This window comes from Indicator indicator, chromosome 13 (genome assembly GCF_027791375.1).
Source record: "Indicator indicator isolate 239-I01 chromosome 13, UM_Iind_1.1, whole genome shotgun sequence".
NCBI lineage: Eukaryota > Metazoa > Chordata > Aves > Piciformes > Indicatoridae > Indicator > Indicator indicator.
The window spans coordinates 29119762-29137274 of record NC_072022.1 but is presented as its reverse complement, the minus strand read 5'-3'; the positions used below and the strand labels follow the sequence as shown (position 1 = coordinate 29137274).

Genomic DNA, 17513 nt, shown 5'->3' with positions numbered 1-17513 from the left:
CGGTGACGCTGAGGGCTTGGTGCCCGTGGGGGACTCGGTGACGCTGAGGGCCGGGTGGGATCCTGCACTGACTGGAGCAGGGAACGGACGCGGGCGCAGAGCTGTGCTCAGAACCCCCCAGCGCTGTTATTTGTTTGCCACCTCCGCAGCCCTGCGTGCAGTTCTCTGCCTGCCGAGCAGCCCCCGCCAGTGCCGGCCCTCGGGACGCCTTCAGGTGAGTTCCCAGGGCTGGGAAAGCGTCCACCACCTTCAGATAGAATGTTCACAGCTAACACATGTAGCCTTTAGCTCTTGCTCCAGCACGGGATGGGCTTGAAGGTGCTTCTGGTGTTCTCCTTCAGGACGAGGTCGTATCTGCACAGCTGGGGTCTGCAGAGAAACAGTCAACAAGAGGCACAAGTAACAAACTGGCCTGGTGCCACCCACAGCCAGGGCTCACAGCATGCTGCAGGCTGCCCTAAAAGTCAGTCACACTCTCAAGATCCGTTGCCTGAAGCCCACCTAAAGGGAGGCTGACTTTAAGCCTGAGTTCACACAGAATCACAGAATGGCTGGAAGGGGCCTCCAGAGGTCATCTGTCCAAACTCTGCTAAAGCAGAGACACCTTGAGCACGTTTTCATTCTCCTTTGCTTTTGCTGGTGGAAGAAAGGCCACAAACCCCAACCCCATGGGTTGGTCCTTCCAGCCCTGTCCCTGCTTGTTCCCTGCTGCCAGCATCAGAGCCTGTGCTGCCTTTGAGCTGGGACGAGGCGCTGAGCTGGCTGACAGCTAGGCCAGCTGAGAAACAGAGGCAGGGCTTTGACTTGATCATTAACCCTGGGACAGGGGAGGAGAGGGGCAGGACACCCCTCCCTGTGGCTCTGACTGGTGTTCAAGCAGGCATGAAACTGTCCTCACAGCCTGGCAGCAACTCCCTGGGGAGAGCGGGCAGCCTTGGGAAGCGCTTGGGCAGCACTGGATGTGGTGTGTCTGGAAGTGGCTGTGGAGTGGTGGGATAGGAGGGAGTGTCAGCAAGGAGGGACTGCAGGAGGACTTTGCCTGTTAGCTGTACACAGCCTTCCCCTGTTAGGAGGCTCAGATAAGGGCTTCAGACTTTCACAAAGGGCAGGGAAACGTGTCCTGCATCTCTGCCCTTTGGCTGGCTTCACCTTTCCCACTGCTATGCAATCCCTGCTTCAACCCAAACTTAAAGCATGGTCTGGCTTGATGGGGGTGAGTGACAGGGAACTGGGGCCAGATTCTCCTCAGTGGTCCCCAGTGACCATAGGAAGCTCCACCTGAGCATGAGATGGAACCCTTTGTACTGTGAGGGTGGCAGAGCCCTGGAGCAGGCTGCCCAGAGAGGTTGTGGAGTCTCCTTCTCTGGAGCCTTTCCAACCCCACCTGGCTGTGTTCTGTGTGCCTTGCCCTGGGTGCCGTGTTCCGGCAGGGGTTTGGACTGGATGATCTCTGGAGGTTCCATCTATCCCTGCCATTCTGTGGTGCCCACAGGGTCCTTACACACAAGGTGAGCTTGCTGAGCTCAGGCAGGGATCTTCTAGAGGCACCCTAGGGATCCAGGAAGCTCAAGGTAAGGCCACAGGGCAGGCAGAGGTTAGCCAAGTGACTGAAGTGTCTGCAGGAATCTGATAAGCAAATGCCCTGCCAGGTGCCTCATGGTGGTGTGGGCAGCTTCCTAGATACTGGAATTCCAGGCATAAATTCATCCCCCTGCTTGACTGGACATACAAATTAACTGGGATATAAATTGTTTGGGGGACTGGACATCTGCCCAGAGGTCAGGCACAGGCAGCTCCTCAGAGGTCATTTTCCTGAGCAGAGGTTAAAGTGTCAGAGCATTACTGAGATGTCTTCAGCATCTCAGCAGCAGGACAACCTCTGTGTTCAGGCAGTGTGGGCATGCACCCAAGGTGGAATTTATTCCCAAGAATCCTGCCTCCAGGTCTGGTGTCCCTATCACACAGAGGACAGAGGACTGTTGGAGTGAGTCCAGAGGAGGCCACAGAGATGCTCCAAGCAAGGGCTGGAGCAGCTCTGCTGTGAGGCCAGGCTGAAGGAGCTGGGGGTGTGCAGCCTGGAGAGGAGAAGGTTCCAGGGGGACCTCAGAGCTGCCTGCCAGGACCTGAAGGGACTTTTGCTGAGGGTATCTGAGACAGGCCAAGGGGGAATGGTTTGAAGCTAAGGCAGAGCAGGGTTAGAGTGGAGCTGAGGAAGAAGTTCTTGAGTGTGAGGGTGGTGAGAGTCTGGCACAGGCTGCCCAGGGAGGCTGTGGCTGCCTCCTGCCTGGGGGTGTTCAAGGCCAGGCTGGATGAGGCCTTGGGCAGCTGAGTCTAGCTGAAAGGTGTCCCTGTCCTTGGCAGGGGGTTGGAGAAGATGATCCCTGAGGTCCCTCCCAACATGAGCCATTCTTTGACTCTGTGATGTGTGTACAAGAACTGTCACATGGGAAATAAATCTAATTCTCCTGGACATACTTGGCCAGGCCAGGAATCTGTGAGATCCCTCTCCTGCTGCCCAGCCTGCAGCAGCAGAAAGGGTTTGTCAAGCTCTGCTCACCTGTCTGGGTTTGTCAGGGGCTGGAGCCTCATCTGGAGAATCCTCAGTTTGAATCTGGGGCCAAGGACAGAGCCTGTGGAGAACATCAGGGAGATTCTCTCCACACTTGCAATGTCCTGGTCGAATCCAACCAGCAAAGTGATTTGGTTGTACTGCTGAAAGGCTGCAGCTTCCCTGGGGAGAAAGCAGACCAGGGTCAGAGTCAGAGGGAGCAGCACCATTGTCACTGCATGCAGGGTAAGAGCAGAGGCACTGCTGGGAGGCAGGGCTGAGCTCGGCAGGAGTTCGATTTCCAGGGAGGGGCTGTGATGGGTTCAGGTCTCCAGCTGTGACCCTGCTCAGCTCCTTTTGCACTCAGTTATTGAGGGCATTGAGGCACCCCCAGCAAGCTGACACCAAGCTGGGTGGCTGTGTTGATCTGCTAGAGGGCAGGGAGGCTGTACAGAGGACCTGGACAGGTGAGAGCCATGGGCCAAGGCTCACTGGATGAGGTTCAGCAAGGGTCCTGCACCTGGGTCACAACAACCCCAAGGTGAGCTCCACACTTGGTGTGCTTGGAAAGCTGCAGAGCACTGGAGCAGGCAGCCCAGGGAGGTTGTGGAGGCTTTCAAAGTCTGCCTGGATGTGTCCCTGGGTGAGTGAGCCTGGGTGAGCGTCCCTGGGTGCTCCTGCTGGCAGGGGGTTGGAGTGGATGTTCAGAGGTGCCCCTGCCCTGCAGTGTGCAGTCAGAGCAGGAGGTTTTGCCTGCCCCCAGCCGATGTCTGCAGCTCCTCAGCCTGCTGGCACTCACGGGGTCACTTTAGACTCTGCCTTCTGCCCAGTGCCATCAGCCAGCACGATGCTGAGGGTGCCCCTTCTGGTGTCCTTGTTCCATGTAGTGACATCCACCAGGTAGTGATAGACTGAGGGGAGAGGAGAGCAGGGTGGTTAGGCTTGGGCACGCCTGGGCTGCTTCCCTGCCCAGCTGTGTGCCTCCCTGGCCCTGACCTGCCCCTGCCCTCTTTCTCCTCTTTGCTCATCTGACACAAGCTGCTCAGTTCCACTCCCAAATGCCTTTCCCTTTCCCACCTGCATTTTCCCTGCAGAGATTGTGGTGGGCAAGCACAACAGCAAGGCTTGCACAAGTGGCATGCAGCTTTTCCCTTTTCTTTCTGTGCAGCTTTTAGCACATTGCCTTTCACATCTGTTCTCAGATTGCCTTTCCTTTCTCCTGTCCCCTCTGAACCCCTCCATTTGTGCTCTCAGCCTCCCTCATTTGTGTGAATCATCTGTTCTTTGACCTGTGACTCACTGCACTGCTGGCCATCACTGAAGCTCAGCCCATGAGCCCTGCCAGGCTGGGTGACCACAGAATCATTGTTTTATTAAGTCTGGAAAAGACCTCTTAAGATCATCAAGTCCAGCTGTCAACTAGCACCACCAATGCCCACTGAGTTCCTCCCCAGCCCTGTTCTCCGACCCTTCCCCAGCTCTGTTGCCCTTCTCTGGACCTGCTCCATCTCCTCAGTGTCCTTCTTGCAGTGGGGGTCCAGAACTGCACCCAGCACTCAAGGTGTGGCCCCCCAGTGCTGACCCAGGGGCACAATCCCTGCCCTGGTCCTGCTGCCCACACTATTGCTGCTCCAGGCCAGGCTGCTGGTGCCCTTCTTGCCCACCTGGGCACCCCTTGGCTCATGTCCAGCTGCTGTTGAGCAGCACCCCCAGGGCTTTCCCTGCTGGGCAGTTCGCAGCCACTCTGCCCCAAGCCTGGAGCCCCCATGGGGTGGCTGTGACTGAAATGCAAGCTCTGGCCCTTGGCCTGGATCATGAGTGAAGCCTCTTTTCAATTCCCCCTCACCTGAGCCCTTTCCCTGTGCCTCTGGCTTTTGCCCAGGGCAGCTTTTTCACCTGCTCAGTGTTTGTGAGGTCACTGTTCCCTGCTGAGTGGGCACAGGCTGGAGAGCTGTTCTGAACCATGCTCTGGGAGCTGCCCGGTTCATTTGCATGTCCTTGGCAAGTCTGCTTGCCAGGCCAGGCAGGGGAGCCAGTGCTTGCACAGCCCTGGTGAGCAGCAGGCAGCACCTCAGGGAAGGGATGGAATGGACATGCCTGAGGATGGGCACAGTTCTGTCCAGCAGCCACTGGAACTAACCAGCTCTGCTTGGCTGGTGCTGAAGGAGGCAATGCACACAAACCCAGCTCAGAAATCTTAGGCACTTACTGCAAAATGGCTCTTGGTCTGCTGTGTCAAAAAACAGTCTTGGCACTGGCTGGCTCTGTTGGGCTAAAGAGCTCTTCCACTCGTGGGCATGATAACCTGGAGGGCACAGGGTGGAGATGAAACAGAGACTGACTGCACAGGGATTGGGCAACCCCTTTCAGTGTTTCAGCAGCCTCCTGGTGCAGAACTTGTTCCTCACATCCAATCTCAATCTGCTCTGCTCTCATTTCAAACAAGTGCCCCTGGTCCTGTCCCTGCAGCCCTTTGGGAACAGTCCCTCTGCAGCCTGCTTGGAGCCCCTTCAGGTACTGGAAGGCAGCTCTGAGGTCTCCCCGGAGCCTTCTCTTCTCCAGGCTGAACAGCCACAACTCCCTCAACCTGTGTCCACAGCAGAGGTTCTCCAGCCTCTGATCATTTTGGTGGTCTCCTTTGGACCCACTCCAGGAGGTCCATGTCCCTCTTGTGTTGGGGTCCCACAGCTGGACCCAGCCCTGCAGGTGAGGTCTCCCCAGAGCAGAGCAGAGGAGCAGGATCTCCTCTCTCCATCTCTGGCCACACTGCTTTGGATGCAGCCCAGGCTGCCCTTGGCCTTCTGTGCTGCCAGTGCCCATTGCTGGCTCCTGTCCAGTGCCCAGGGCTGCTTTCTGTGCACTTATTTTAAGGCTGACCTCTTTTCCACATCTGGTACCCGTGGTCAAGAAGGATTTCATTTTGCTCTGCAGAATGGAAGTCATTCCTTAGCTTTGAAAGTTCATTCCTGCAAGTGTCAGGTTGTTTGGCATCAACATTTCAGCAGCAGCTGCCTGCAGCTGGACTACCCCAGCCAGGCTGGGGAGAACTCTGTGGCTCAGGTACACAAACCCAGCATCTGCTTTGAGCAGCCCTCTCTGCCCTCTTTACAGCTCAGGAGGCTTTGTGGTGCTGACAGTTCCTTAGAAAAGTTTCTGCTTGAGCAGGAACATGTCCCTGTCCTTCACACTCTGCAACTAAAGGACTTTTAAGTCCTTGTTTCTGTGACTCCAGTGTATCCCAGGTCTTGATTCTGGGCCCATCCTCTGACACCCACCCCTCAGATATTTGTAAGCAGCCTCCTCTGCCCCAGGCTGACCACCCCCAGCTCTCAGCCTCTCCTCAGCTCAGAGCTGTTCCAGGCCCCTCAGCAGCTTAGTGGCTCTGTGCTGGGCTTTCTCCAGCATTTCTTTGTATTTCCTGAGCTGGAGAGCCCAGAACTGGACCCAGCACTGCAGGTGAGGCCTAAGCAGGGCAGAGCAGAGTGGGAGCAGAACCTCCCTTGACCTGCTGGCCACACTCCTCATGCAGCCCAGGAGGGCACCTTGCTGGCTCACAGTCAGCCTGTTGGCCATCAGCACTCCCAGGTCCTTTTCCCCAAAGGTTTTTCCTCCAAGCTCTTTAGCTCTCCCTGCCCTGGAGCCTTACCTAGGATGGGGCATGGCAGAGGCCAGAAGGCTTGGCAGCTGGTGCACTTGGCATCCCTGTAGTCCCTGTAGGAGCCACAGGGGTAGGCAGTGATGTTGCAGCTCTGTCTCAGGGATGCCATGAAGAGTAGGACAGATCTCTGGTGGTCACATTTGAAGTACTGCAGCCCTGCATGGTGCATGGGGGAGAAATGCAGTCAAGAATTTCCTCCTGATCTCCTCTCTAACTCTGTCTCAGCTGTTCTCCTCTCAGCTCAGGCCTAACAACTGAATATTGCAATTTTTTTTTTTTTTTTTGCTCCTGGCTTTACAGTTTGGTTAACAAAAACTCTTTAGAAAGACACAGCTAATAAAGGTTGTTGCCTGAGCAGCAAAATGAGTGAAGCCTGACTGGGGAGGGACTTTTGACGAGGGCTGGGAGTTTCAGGATGAGACTGGCCTTGAGCTGGGAGAGGAGAGATTGAGACTGGAGATGAGGAAGAAATTCTTGAGAGTGAGGATAGGCTGTGGATGCCTCCTGAACTCCTGGAGGTGTTCAGTGCCAGGCTGGACGAGATCTTAAGCAACTTGGGCTAGTGGGAAGTGTCCCTGCCCATGGCAGGGGGGTGGAACTGGGTGAGCTCTGAGGTCCCTTCCATCCTATTCTGTGAGTCTGTGATTTCCTATGGGTTGCTCTTTTAGGGTAGCTTCCCAGATGGATTCTCTTGGGTCTGCTCAGGGGGAAGTTCACATCACTGCCTCTCCTTCTGCAAGGCAACTTCTCCACCCAGCTTTCACAAATGCAGTTCTGCTGCCAGGCTTTCTTGCATTCAGCACTAGGGCTCTACCTGCCAGCCTGCACTGCTGGTCACTGCCAGGGCCCATTGGATTTGGCATAACTCCTACTCCACATTGGTCTTGAAGCTGCTCTCTGAACAGCTCCTTGGCACTGCTGGTCCCTGGGGCTTTGTGCACCTTCTATGGAATTACAGCAGAATTAATCCCGAGGGGGTCTCTAAACACAATCACAAAATGAAGGCACAAATCTCTCTGATTACTTTCTGCATGGATTAATAACCCCATTTGCACTTGCAGCAGAGCAGGAGGGGTGCCTGGTGCAGAGCAGCCGAACTCCTGTTCCCCAGCACTGCTCAGTGCTGGGCAGAGGTTGCTCTCCTGGCTTGCCCAGAGTGTGGCCTTCACGTTTGCCAAGCAGTGAGGCTGTTTCCCTGGCTTTCTCCTCTTCCTCTGACTGGAAGCATGTTGTCAGTGTTGGTGCAAACCAGAGTTAATTACCAGCAAATATGGTGAGTGGGCAGCCCGGCTGGTCGGCGCCGCCGTTGGGGTAGAAGTCGACATGGCCCAGGGGCTCTCTGTAGCCTAATCCTGCCAGAGGGACAGAGCAGGGGGGAGGCAATGGTGAACCACAACATGCAGAAGGAAGTGGGGAGACAGGGAACAGGGAGGTCACGGATGGCCCTACCTGGAAGTGTTCAAGGCCAGGCTGGATGAGGCCTTGAGCAAGCTGGGCTGGTGGGAGGTGTCCCTGCCCATGGCAGGGGGTTGGAGCTGGATGAGCTTTGAGGTCCCTTCCAACACAACCCATCCATGAATCCATGAAGCATAAGAAACTGATGGACCAAACACGAGCTGTTTAGCTGTGAGCTGCCTGCCTGTGCAGGAACATCACAGAACTGTCAGGGTTGGAAGGGACCTCAAAGCTCCTTCAGCTCCAAACCCCTGCCATGACATGCCAGGGTCACTCATCTCCTGGGCAGGTGCCTAAGCGGTTGTGACCCAGCTGTGGAATTCTAGCAGTGGTAGCAACTACCCAAAGTAAGCCTGTGAGTGTGACAGCACAAAGTGGGACTCATGGCTCTGCCTGCAGGAGAGGGGAAGGTTTGGGAAGCACTGGGGGTTGCTGTGCTGCTGAGGGCCAGGATCTTGCAAGGCAGTGATGTGGTGGGAAAGCCAAGTGGTAGGGTAGGATGCTCATGGGAGCATAGTGGAGGCTTGGTTGGTGGAGTTGAAGACATGCTGTGCACCAGCTGGGACAGGAGAGGGCTGAGGAAGGTGCCAGCTTTGCCCTGGAGGAGGGTCTAGCCCACAGAAGGTGGGATGAAGAGTGGAAGCATCGTGCAGGGAGCCCCGAGGCCAGGCAGGGCTAATGTGCAGTGCAGGGCACTGAGCTGTGGGACTTGCTGTGGAGATGCTGTGTGATTGGTGGCAGCCTGAGCCTGCAGCTGTGGTGGCAACAGGGCCCTGCTGTGCCAGTGCCCACATGCTTGCCAGGCCAGGAGCTGCTGTAGGACAGCAGCCTGGTTTGAAAGGGCAATGGCACAGCAGCTCCCGAGGGACTGCTGCCAGCAGTGTGGGCAGCACAGAGTCACAGCACCCTCACTGCAGTGCTGGAGGGGCCCCAGGAGCACAGGGCTCCAGGAGCAGGGGGCCCCAGCACTGCTGCCTGCCTGAGGCCCTCGTGCTGCCCAGCAGTGCTGGGGTGGCTCGGGGGTGGGGGGAGGCTGTCACCTACTGTCGGTGTCGGAGTGGATGACATCCACAAACTGGGCGTCCGTGGGGTCCAGCCTCTCCCCGGGTGGCTTTCCTCTGTACAGGGGACCTGCTGGGTCCAGGCCTGCAACCAAACCCAGGGGCATGGCTCCACTTGCTGCCAGCAGCTGTGCTCAGAGCAAGGGCACTGCCAGGCTTACCTGTGATCCTTCCCAGCGCACCAGCAAACATCTGCCCCACGAAGCCAGAGATGTGAGCTCCCAGGCTCACTCCTATCATGTGGAAGGAGTCGAGCGATGCTCCTTCAATCTGAGAGGTAAGAACAGATGTGGTCACAGCTCTGAGGCACAGGAGGGCGTCACAAATACCCAGGGAGCAAGGTAAAGGCATCTCCCTGCCTTTCCCACCTTCCCCTGGTGTGTTCCCCTCTGAGAAGCCTCCCAGAGTCCAGCCAGCACTACTACTGGAGGGCCATACCTGTGTCTCTCTGTGTCCCCGCAGCTCACTGCTCGCTCATGCTGAGCTTGGTGCCCACCAGGAGCCCCAGGTGCCTTTCCCCAGGGCTGCTCTCCAGCCAGGTGGATCCCAGGCTGACCCGCACTCCTGGGTTCTGTATTCCCAGGTGCCAGACCCTACGCTTGCCCCTGCTGAGCTTCCTCTGTGCCCTTTCCGCAGGGAGCCCTGAGGACTGTCACGTGCTGTCAGCATCCCACTTACCAACATCTCATCGATCAGTTTCTTCAGAACCTCAGCCACCTTCTTGCAGTTTCTGGAGGCACTGCTGTAGTTAAGGGTAGTTGCCCCCCGGTTCCAGTCCACCAGGACAATGTTCATGTCCTGTGCAGCGAGCAGCAGGCGCAGCAGGCCGGGCAGCCAGCGCGGCTTGGAGCCAGTCAGCCGGTAGCCGTGGATGATGAAGGTGGTTCTCCTGGCCACGTCCAGGTACCTGGAGGCTGTTGAGTTCAGCTCTTCAGCACAGTCTTGGTTCTGCCTGGTGTAGAGCAGCAGCTTCACTTTCAGGTCTGTGCCCATCAGAGCATTGCTGATGCCCAGAGCTGTGAATGCAGGGCATGGCTGCCCGGGGACTGCAAAGAACACAGTGTGGCAGAACTCAGGTCAGCACCCATGTGTCTGCCAGCCATGCACGGCACAGGTGTGAGCTGGCTGGGCCAGGGCTGCTCCTTTCCATCCCTTTTGTGACTGCAGTTACCCTAAAAGTGGCTTTCTTGCCAGCAAGCAGAGCTCCGGGGGCAGCATGCCCTGGAACTGCACGGTCCTGCTTCTGCTGGCAGCTGGGAAGTGGCAGGGACTCGCCCCAGGAATCCTGCTAGTGTGAAGGTGGTGGCAGAGACTGGCAAGCAGGATGGGTCCTGCATTGGTCTGAGAGCTCCCCCAGATGCTGGTAACCTAACCTGGCTGGTAGCTTCCTGCTTTCACCTGCTCTTGGTGGCAAAAGAAAAGAGCCAACTGTTGCCAGAGGCATGCCAAAGAAATGGCCAAGTTAGGTTACCTAACCCCAGACAGATTTTAGGGTCAAGAGCTCTGCTCATGGTTTGTAGCTCCAGTCTGGAGCCAGGAGGCTGCAGAGGCTCCTGCTGTGGTGAGGGGCAGCTCAGTGCCTCATCTGTACCTGCAGATGCTGCCTGCTGCTGCCCAGTGTGAGCTGTGGTCCTGGTGCTGCTTTAGGCACAGCTGCAGTGACTGAATTGTGTGCAAGTGCTGCTGGGTGCGATGCTGTCTGCCATGTGAAAGCCTGATTTGTACTTTGCTTTGGCAGCAGAACACCAGCTGAGCCTCCAGAGCCCAGTACAGCCTCTGGAGAGGGCATGGCAGGGATGCAATAGCTGCCAGCAGACAGACACTGCTGAGGAAGGCCCTCCCAGGCTTTGTAGCCTCCTCCTGGCTCACAACCCTTTCCCCTAATCCCCTTAATCTTGCTGAGGAACCTTGTGGGAGAGAAGTCTCTCACACACACAGCTTGGGCTGCAGTCATTGTCCAGGCTGCGGTTGCTAGAGAAATCTTCCTGATCCTTGCTGGAAGGCTGTGCTGCAGGTGGGAGGCTTTAGGAGTCCTGCAGCTGGGATCTAATTGTGCTCCAGCAAATCTCCAGCACTCTGCAGACTGCAGTTTGTAAAGGGTGAAACTCTCAGCTCCTGTGAGCAGCTTTGCCTTTCCTCCTCCTGTGGAAATCAGCAGCATGAGGCTGCTAGAGATGTTGTTTGCCCAGCACTGCTCAGTTGCCAGAGTTCTGCTAATTGCTGTGCAGAAGTCTCAGGAGCTACAGAAATAAAAGTTAATAGGCTAAAAGGATGTTGCAGTCAGGTCCAAGTGGATATTTTTAAATGCTGCCATAAATTCAGAAAATAAATGTTAGCATTTGGAACTCCCTGGAGCCCTTCCTGCAGCAGGGCTGGGCTGAAATCTGGAGAGTGGAGCAGGAGCAGTGGAAAATGAGCCCTCAGTCAAGCCACTGAGCAGCAGCTGGCTGCGTGCAGAGTGGGTTGGGAGCACCCTGAAGAAAGAGCCTTGGGGGTGTTGGGTGCTGAGTAGCTCCCCAGGAGCCAGCAGTGCCCTCCTGCAGCCCTCAGGCAGCTGTGTGCTTGGCTGCAGCCAGAGGAGTGTGGGCAGCAGGGCAGGAGAGGGGATTCTGCCCCTGGGCTCTGCTCTGCTCAGACCTCACCTCCAATCCTGCCTCCAGCTCTGGTGTCCCCAGAAGGACCCAGAGCTGCTGGAGAGAGTCCAGAGGAGGCCACAAGGATGATCCAAGGGCTGGAGCAGCTCTGCTGTGAGGCCAGGCTGAGGGAGCTGAGGGTGCGCAGCCTGGAGAGGAGAAGGCTCCAGGGGGACCTCAGAGCTGCCTGCCAGGACCTGAAGGGATCCTGCAGGAAGGCTGCAGAGAGACTTTTGCTGAGGGTGTCTGAGACAGGCCAAGGGGAATGGTTTGGAGCTGAGGCAGAGCAGGGTTAGAATGGAGCTGAGGAAGAAGTTCTTGAGTGTGAGGGTGGTGAGAGTCTGGCACAGGCTGCCCAGGGAGGCTGTGGCTGCCTCCTGCCTGGGGGTGTTCAAGGCCAGGCTGGATGAGGCCTTGGGCAGCTGAGTCTAGCTGAGAGGTGTCCTGCCCATGGCAGGGGCTGGAGCAGATGAGCTCTGAGGTCCCTTCCACCTGAGCCTTTCTAGGGTTCTGTGTTCTGCCTCTGTACTGCTTCAGTCCCAGGGGCAGTGTGACTCTGGGCCAGGCTCACAGGAGTGAGGGTGACCTGGCTGCTCTCTTGACCACTTTGAGTCACTTGTTCTTACATGGTCAAGGTGCTCCAGAGACGCAGTGGAAGAGTTGTGCTATGCCTCTGCTCTTGTGGAGCTGTCAAAGGAGCTGGCAGAGCAGGGACCCTTTTGGCTGCCATGCAGCAGCACACAGAGTGGTGCTCAGCCACTGTCCTCTAGGTGCTACTGCAACATAAAAAGTACAACTGGAGTTATTTTTTACTAACAGCTAGAGGCTGCTTTAGCTGCTGGGAGTGTTACCAGATAGCATTACTGCTCTATTGTTGTTATATTATTGCATTATTGTGTAGTGGAGTCTCCATCTCTGGTGATTTCCAGCCTCTCCTGGATGTGTTCTGGGTGCCCTGCCCTGGGTGCCCTGCTCTGGCAGGGGCTTGGACTGGATGATTTCCAGAGGTTCCTCCAACCCCTGCCGCTCTGTGGCTCTGTGATTCACTGGAGATGATTTCTGGACTGTCTGTGCGGTTGGAGGTCCCCTCCAAGCCCTGGCATTCTGTGATCCTGTGAGTGTTGTCCATCATCTGTGCTGCCACTGAAGCTGTGGTGGCACAGACAGGAGTGCCAGGCAAGGATCCCTTCTGGCTGGTGCAGGACTGCACTGATTGCTTCCCTTGCTCCTGTGTCTCTGCACTGGCTGAGGCTGGCCCAGGGGAGCACTGTGCTTGTCAGCAGAGCAGCCCAAACCTCCTGGTGAGGAAAAGCTTCCAGCAAGCTGCCTGGCTGTGGATGGTCCCTAGCACAGGCACTGTCTGACAAGCCCTGCTAGAGCTGACCAAGTCTGTTGGATCTGTTTGGATTAACAACATCAGCTCAGTGCTAGCAGTGGGAGGAGAGCTGCCATCTTCTCTGGCAGGTTGCTGCAGACCCCAGCCTCCACCCCATGTGGTACCAGAGGTGCCAGCTGAGGGCAGCCAGCTCTGCTGGCTCTGCTTTCCACCCTGGTAAGCACAGCAGCCCTGCCCCAATTCCTGCAGCGGGCAGGGGCTGATGGAGCTTAACTCTGCAAACAGGGAAGTGAGGAGGACACTTACACCCTGGAACTGTGTCCAACAGACCACTGCTCACCAGGAAAGGTCCTGAAGCAACCTGGGCTGGTGGGAGGTGTCCCTGCCTGTGGCAGGGGGTTAGAACTGGATGATCTTTCAGGTCCCTTCCAACCCAAAGGGTTCTGTGATTCTGTGGCATTAGCCCAGGAGCTCAATTCCAGCCCTGGTGTGGCCATTAGCTTGCTGGATTCACAGGCTCCTGGCATTGGTTGGGTTGGGAAAGGTTTCTAAGATCATCTAGTCCAACTGCCAGCCTAAAACTACCGTGGCCATTAAACCACATTCCTGCCTGGGAAGCTCTCAGGAATGGCTGGGGAAGAACTTGCAGTGCTGGGCATCAGTGCAGAGGGTCCCAAAGTGGACAGCGGCAGCATGTGTGTGACCCCCACACCCCTTTCTTCTGCTCCTCCCAGCCTCACCTGTGCTCTGGGATGGGACAAAGAAGGGGGTGATTAATTAGCAGGGTGATTAGCAGTGGCATGAGAGCTGGACACAGCCCTTGAACCCAAAATTGCTCAGCAGGTCATTGTTTTCCCCCTGTCCTGTTTTCTGCTGTGTGAAATGGGATGGCAAACACCAGGCCTGGGCAAGGAGCTCTGCCAGCCCAGCTCCTGCAGCAGTGGCCATGGCCTCCTGTGGAACTGCTGCTCCTGGGTGGGAGCTGCACCCCTCCTGTCTCAGACTGAGACTCTCCTCCAAGGTGCTGTGACAGCAGGAGGAGCATCTTCAGAGCACAGCTTGGGGCAGAGTACTGGAAGGCAGCTCCCTGGAGCCTTCTCCAGGCTCTCTACTCCAGGTCAGTGCCCACCCAGCTCCAGCTGCCCTAGTACACCCCTGGCAGGGGTACAAAGCAAGGTTCCATACCGAACCCAGGCATGCCTGGCACTGCAGCATGGCACCAGAAGCCTTTAGGTCTGGCTCACCAAAGCCTTCACAATAAATGCTTGGTCCCTTACCTGTTCTCAGCCCACTCCAGAGGCAGATGAACACAAGACTCAGGCTCAGCATGTGGACTGCCACACGGAGCTGCTGCAGCTCCCAGTGCCCTTGGCATGTGCCTGCTGTCTCTGACAGGAGTTTGCTCTTTTCCTCTGCCACCCACAGCAGGTGTGGTGCAAGGAGGAAGTTGCCAGCCCAGAAGTGAAGCCCTGTCTGTAGTTACACAACTTAAGCTTCTTCTTAAACAGGTGGGGCACCTCCCCTCCTGCCAGCTGCCCTGATTGCAGATGCAGTGTGCCCAGGCAGTGACTACCCAGGCACAAAGCTCTGGCTTCATGCTGTAGGCATCACTCTGCCCACACCTGCTGAGATGAAGGCTGTGGCTGGCTGGCTGTGCTGTGCAGGGAATGCCAGAAGGCAGCACAGCCCTGAGTGTCTCTGAAGGCTGATGAGCACCTGGGCAGGGCCAGCACTTGGTTTTACAGAGCCCTACTCAGTAGCTCTCCTGATGAGCCCAACTCTGCCACAGCTCTCTGCCTCTCCTGAGCACTCTGGTCCTGCATTTCTCTGACACCCTGGCCCCACAGGCAGGAGGCAGATCCCTGGGTTCAGAGATCCATGGAATAGGTTGGGTTGGAAGGGACTCCAAAGCTCATCCAGCTCCAGCCCCCTGCCATGGGCAGGGACACCTCCCACCAGCTCAGGTTGATCAGGGCCTCATCCAGCCTGGCCCTGAACACCTCCATGGAGGAGGCAGAGACAGCCTCCCTGGGTAACCTGTGCCAGTCTCTCCCCACCCTCACTACAAAGAATTTCTTCCTCCTCTCCACTGTCAATCTGCCCTCTCCCAGCTCAAAGCCATTGTCCCTCATCCTGGCACTCCCAGCCCTTGTCCAAAGTTGCTCCCCAGCTCTCCTGGAGGGAGCTCTCCATTCAGGTCCTGGAAGGCTGATCTGAGGTCTCCTGAGCAGCCCCAACTCTCCCAGCCTGTCCCCACAGGGGAGGTTCATCCAGCCTCTGATCATCTTGGTGGCCTCCTCTGGACCCTCTCCATGAGGCCATGTCCCTCATGCTGGGGAGCCCAGAGCTGGAGGCAGTGCTGCAGGTGGGGTCTGAGCAGAGCAGAGGACTTTGTTGTGACAAAGGGAAGGTAGCAGCTGGGGTCAGTCTGGGTCTCCGCTGAGAGCAGCTGCTGCCTTGGATGGGGTTCATACATCTCGCATCCCACCACGTTTCCTTCCAGCCTTGCTGGAACCTCAGGAATTCAGCTCTAGTTCAAGCAAGAAAAGCTTTTTCTTTTCTTCCCTGCTGGACAGGAGGAAGGTGAGAGATGCAAAGACAACTGTCAGGGGTCTGCAGTTGGAGCTGGCAGATCTGGTGGCACAGTGGACAAGATGAGAGTGGAGTTTGTACAGGGGTGGGAGAGGGGAGGGGCAGAGGGAGCAGGGGTGGCTGCTGCCTAGGCAGCTGTTGGTAGCCTTGCCTGCTGGTTTCTGAGCAAACCCTTCTGATGTGGGCCAGGGAAAGGGAGGATCAGACCTCATTAAGCACAGGCTCTGCTTTTTCCCTGGTGATGACACAAGGAGGAGCTGAGCTCTCCCAGCTGCACAGCTGTTTCCTTGGGCCATGCTGCACCTAGCAAGTGCTTGGACCTGACTCACTCTGGAGCCAGCCCAGACCTCTGCCTGCCTGCAGCTCCTGCTTGTTCAGGCAAGTGCAGGCAGGGCTCCCACCTCAGAGCTGTGCACCCAGCCACACCTCAGCTTTGTCACAAGCACTTGGAGCTGCCCATGCTCCTGCAGCTCAGCACTCACAGCTGAGCTCACAGGGCAAGTGCTGGGCTGGGGCTGCAGCTGGCAAGCACAGAGGCAAAGCTGGGGCTGCTGCTGTGGAGAGGATGAACTGCACTCCAGTGCAGTCTGGAGGCTCTGGGAATGGCTGCTTCTGCTGCTCTGGCAAAACAGAACCATGGGAAAGATTGTCTCAATTCCAGCTCCTTTCTCATCTCTACCAGAAATCCTCAACTCTGTCAAAATATTTTCTGCCTAGGAAGTTCTGCCAATGGTGTGAAGGCATCAGACCAGCATCAGACATGCAAGGGGAACAGAAGGCTTCTACCTACTGCAGCAGTGTGAGACCCAGGGACCAGAGAGAGCCTTGCAGAGGGCCTGGCCTCTCCCCAGCACAGCCAGAGGTAACAATTCACTGCCTGGGGACAAGTCCCTCTTGATTCTTTCCCCCAGCACTTCCCACAGGTTTCCATTTCCCCTCTCAGAGAGCTCTTGCTGGCAGCTGAGCAGGTGCTACACTGGCACTGGCAGGTTCCTCTTGGGACACTGGGCAGGCAATGTGCCCTGGTGGGCAAGAGGGCCAAGGGCATCTTGGGGTGCAGCAAGCAAACTGTGGCCAGCAGGGCTGGGGAGGGTCTCCTGCCCCTCTGCTCAGCCCTGCTGAGACCACAGCTGCAATCCTGTGCCCAGAGCTGGGCTCCACAGCTCAGGAGAGGCAGAGACCTGCTGGAGAGAGTCCAGGGGAGGCTGTGAGGATGATGAAGGGACTGGAACAGCTCTGCTGTGAGGAGAGGCTGAGAGCCCTGGGGGTGGTTAGTGTGGAGAGGAGAAGGCTGAGAGGGATCTGATCAATGTCTATCAATAGCTGAGGGCTGGGGGTCAGGAGGAAGGGGCCAGGCTCTGCTTGGTGGTGCCCAGAGATAGGACAAGGACCAACAGGTACAAGCTGGAATCCAGGAGGTGCCAGCTCAGCAGGAGGAGAAACTTCTTTGGTGTGAGGGTGCTGGAGGCCTGGAGCAGGCTGCCCAGAGAGGTTGTGGAGTCTCCTGCTCCCACCTGTTCTGTGTGCCCTGCCCTGGGTGCCCTGCTCTGGCAAGGGCTTGGACTGAGTGATCTCTGAAGGTCCCTTCCAGCCCCTGCCAGGCTGTCAATCGGTGGTTCCCTCTAACCCTCCATCACTCCTCAGGAACACAAGCAGCCTCCATCTCAGCACAAATGAGGCTGCTTACAGCCTGTGATTGGCAAACACACCCAGGATGGCAGCACTGCAGATGTCCTCTGCCATCCAGGCCTGAGGAGTTCAGATGACCACCTGTGGGTGCAGAGAACTTCCAGCTCTTGAGTCTTCCTGAGCAGTGTCTCACACCTGCCCCACACAGCCCTCCCAGCCACAGCCTAGTTAAAGATGGTAACAACTGACAGGGCTGAACTCTAACCATAGGGTCCAGGGGGGGCCACCAAGATGCTCAGAGGGCTGAAGAATCTCTGCTATAGGGACAGGCTGGGAGAACTGGGGCTGTTGAGCCTGGAGAAGAGATGGCTCCAGGGAGACCTCAGAGCAGCCTTCCAGGACCTGAAGGGGCTGCAGGAAGGCTGCAGAGGGACTGTTCCCAAAGGGCTACAGGGACAGGACCAGGGGCACTGGTTTGAAATGAGAGCAGAGCAGATTGAGATTGGATGTGAGGAACAAGTTCTGCACCAGGAGGCTGCTGGAACACTGCAACAGGTAGCCCAGGGAGGTGGTTGAGGCCCCAGCCGTGGAAACACTCAAG

General features: G+C 57.0%; 1 protein-coding gene across 1 annotated transcript; it reads right to left on the bottom strand.

Moving 5' to 3' along the window:
- Positions 1 to 284: 284 nt before the first annotated feature.
- LIPH (lipase H) lies at positions 285 to 14020 on the bottom strand. The gene is made up of 10 exons (XM_054386055.1): positions 13969 to 14020; positions 9401 to 9768; positions 8884 to 8992; positions 8706 to 8807; positions 7469 to 7558; positions 6195 to 6362; positions 4758 to 4853; positions 3348 to 3459; positions 2558 to 2731; positions 285 to 369 (listed from the first exon to the last, which is right to left on the bottom strand). Exons 1-10 carry the CDS (start codon positions 14018 to 14020, stop codon positions 285 to 287), a joined length of 1356 nt encoding a protein of 451 aa, XP_054242030.1.
- Positions 14021 to 17513: the final 3493 nt, after the last annotated feature.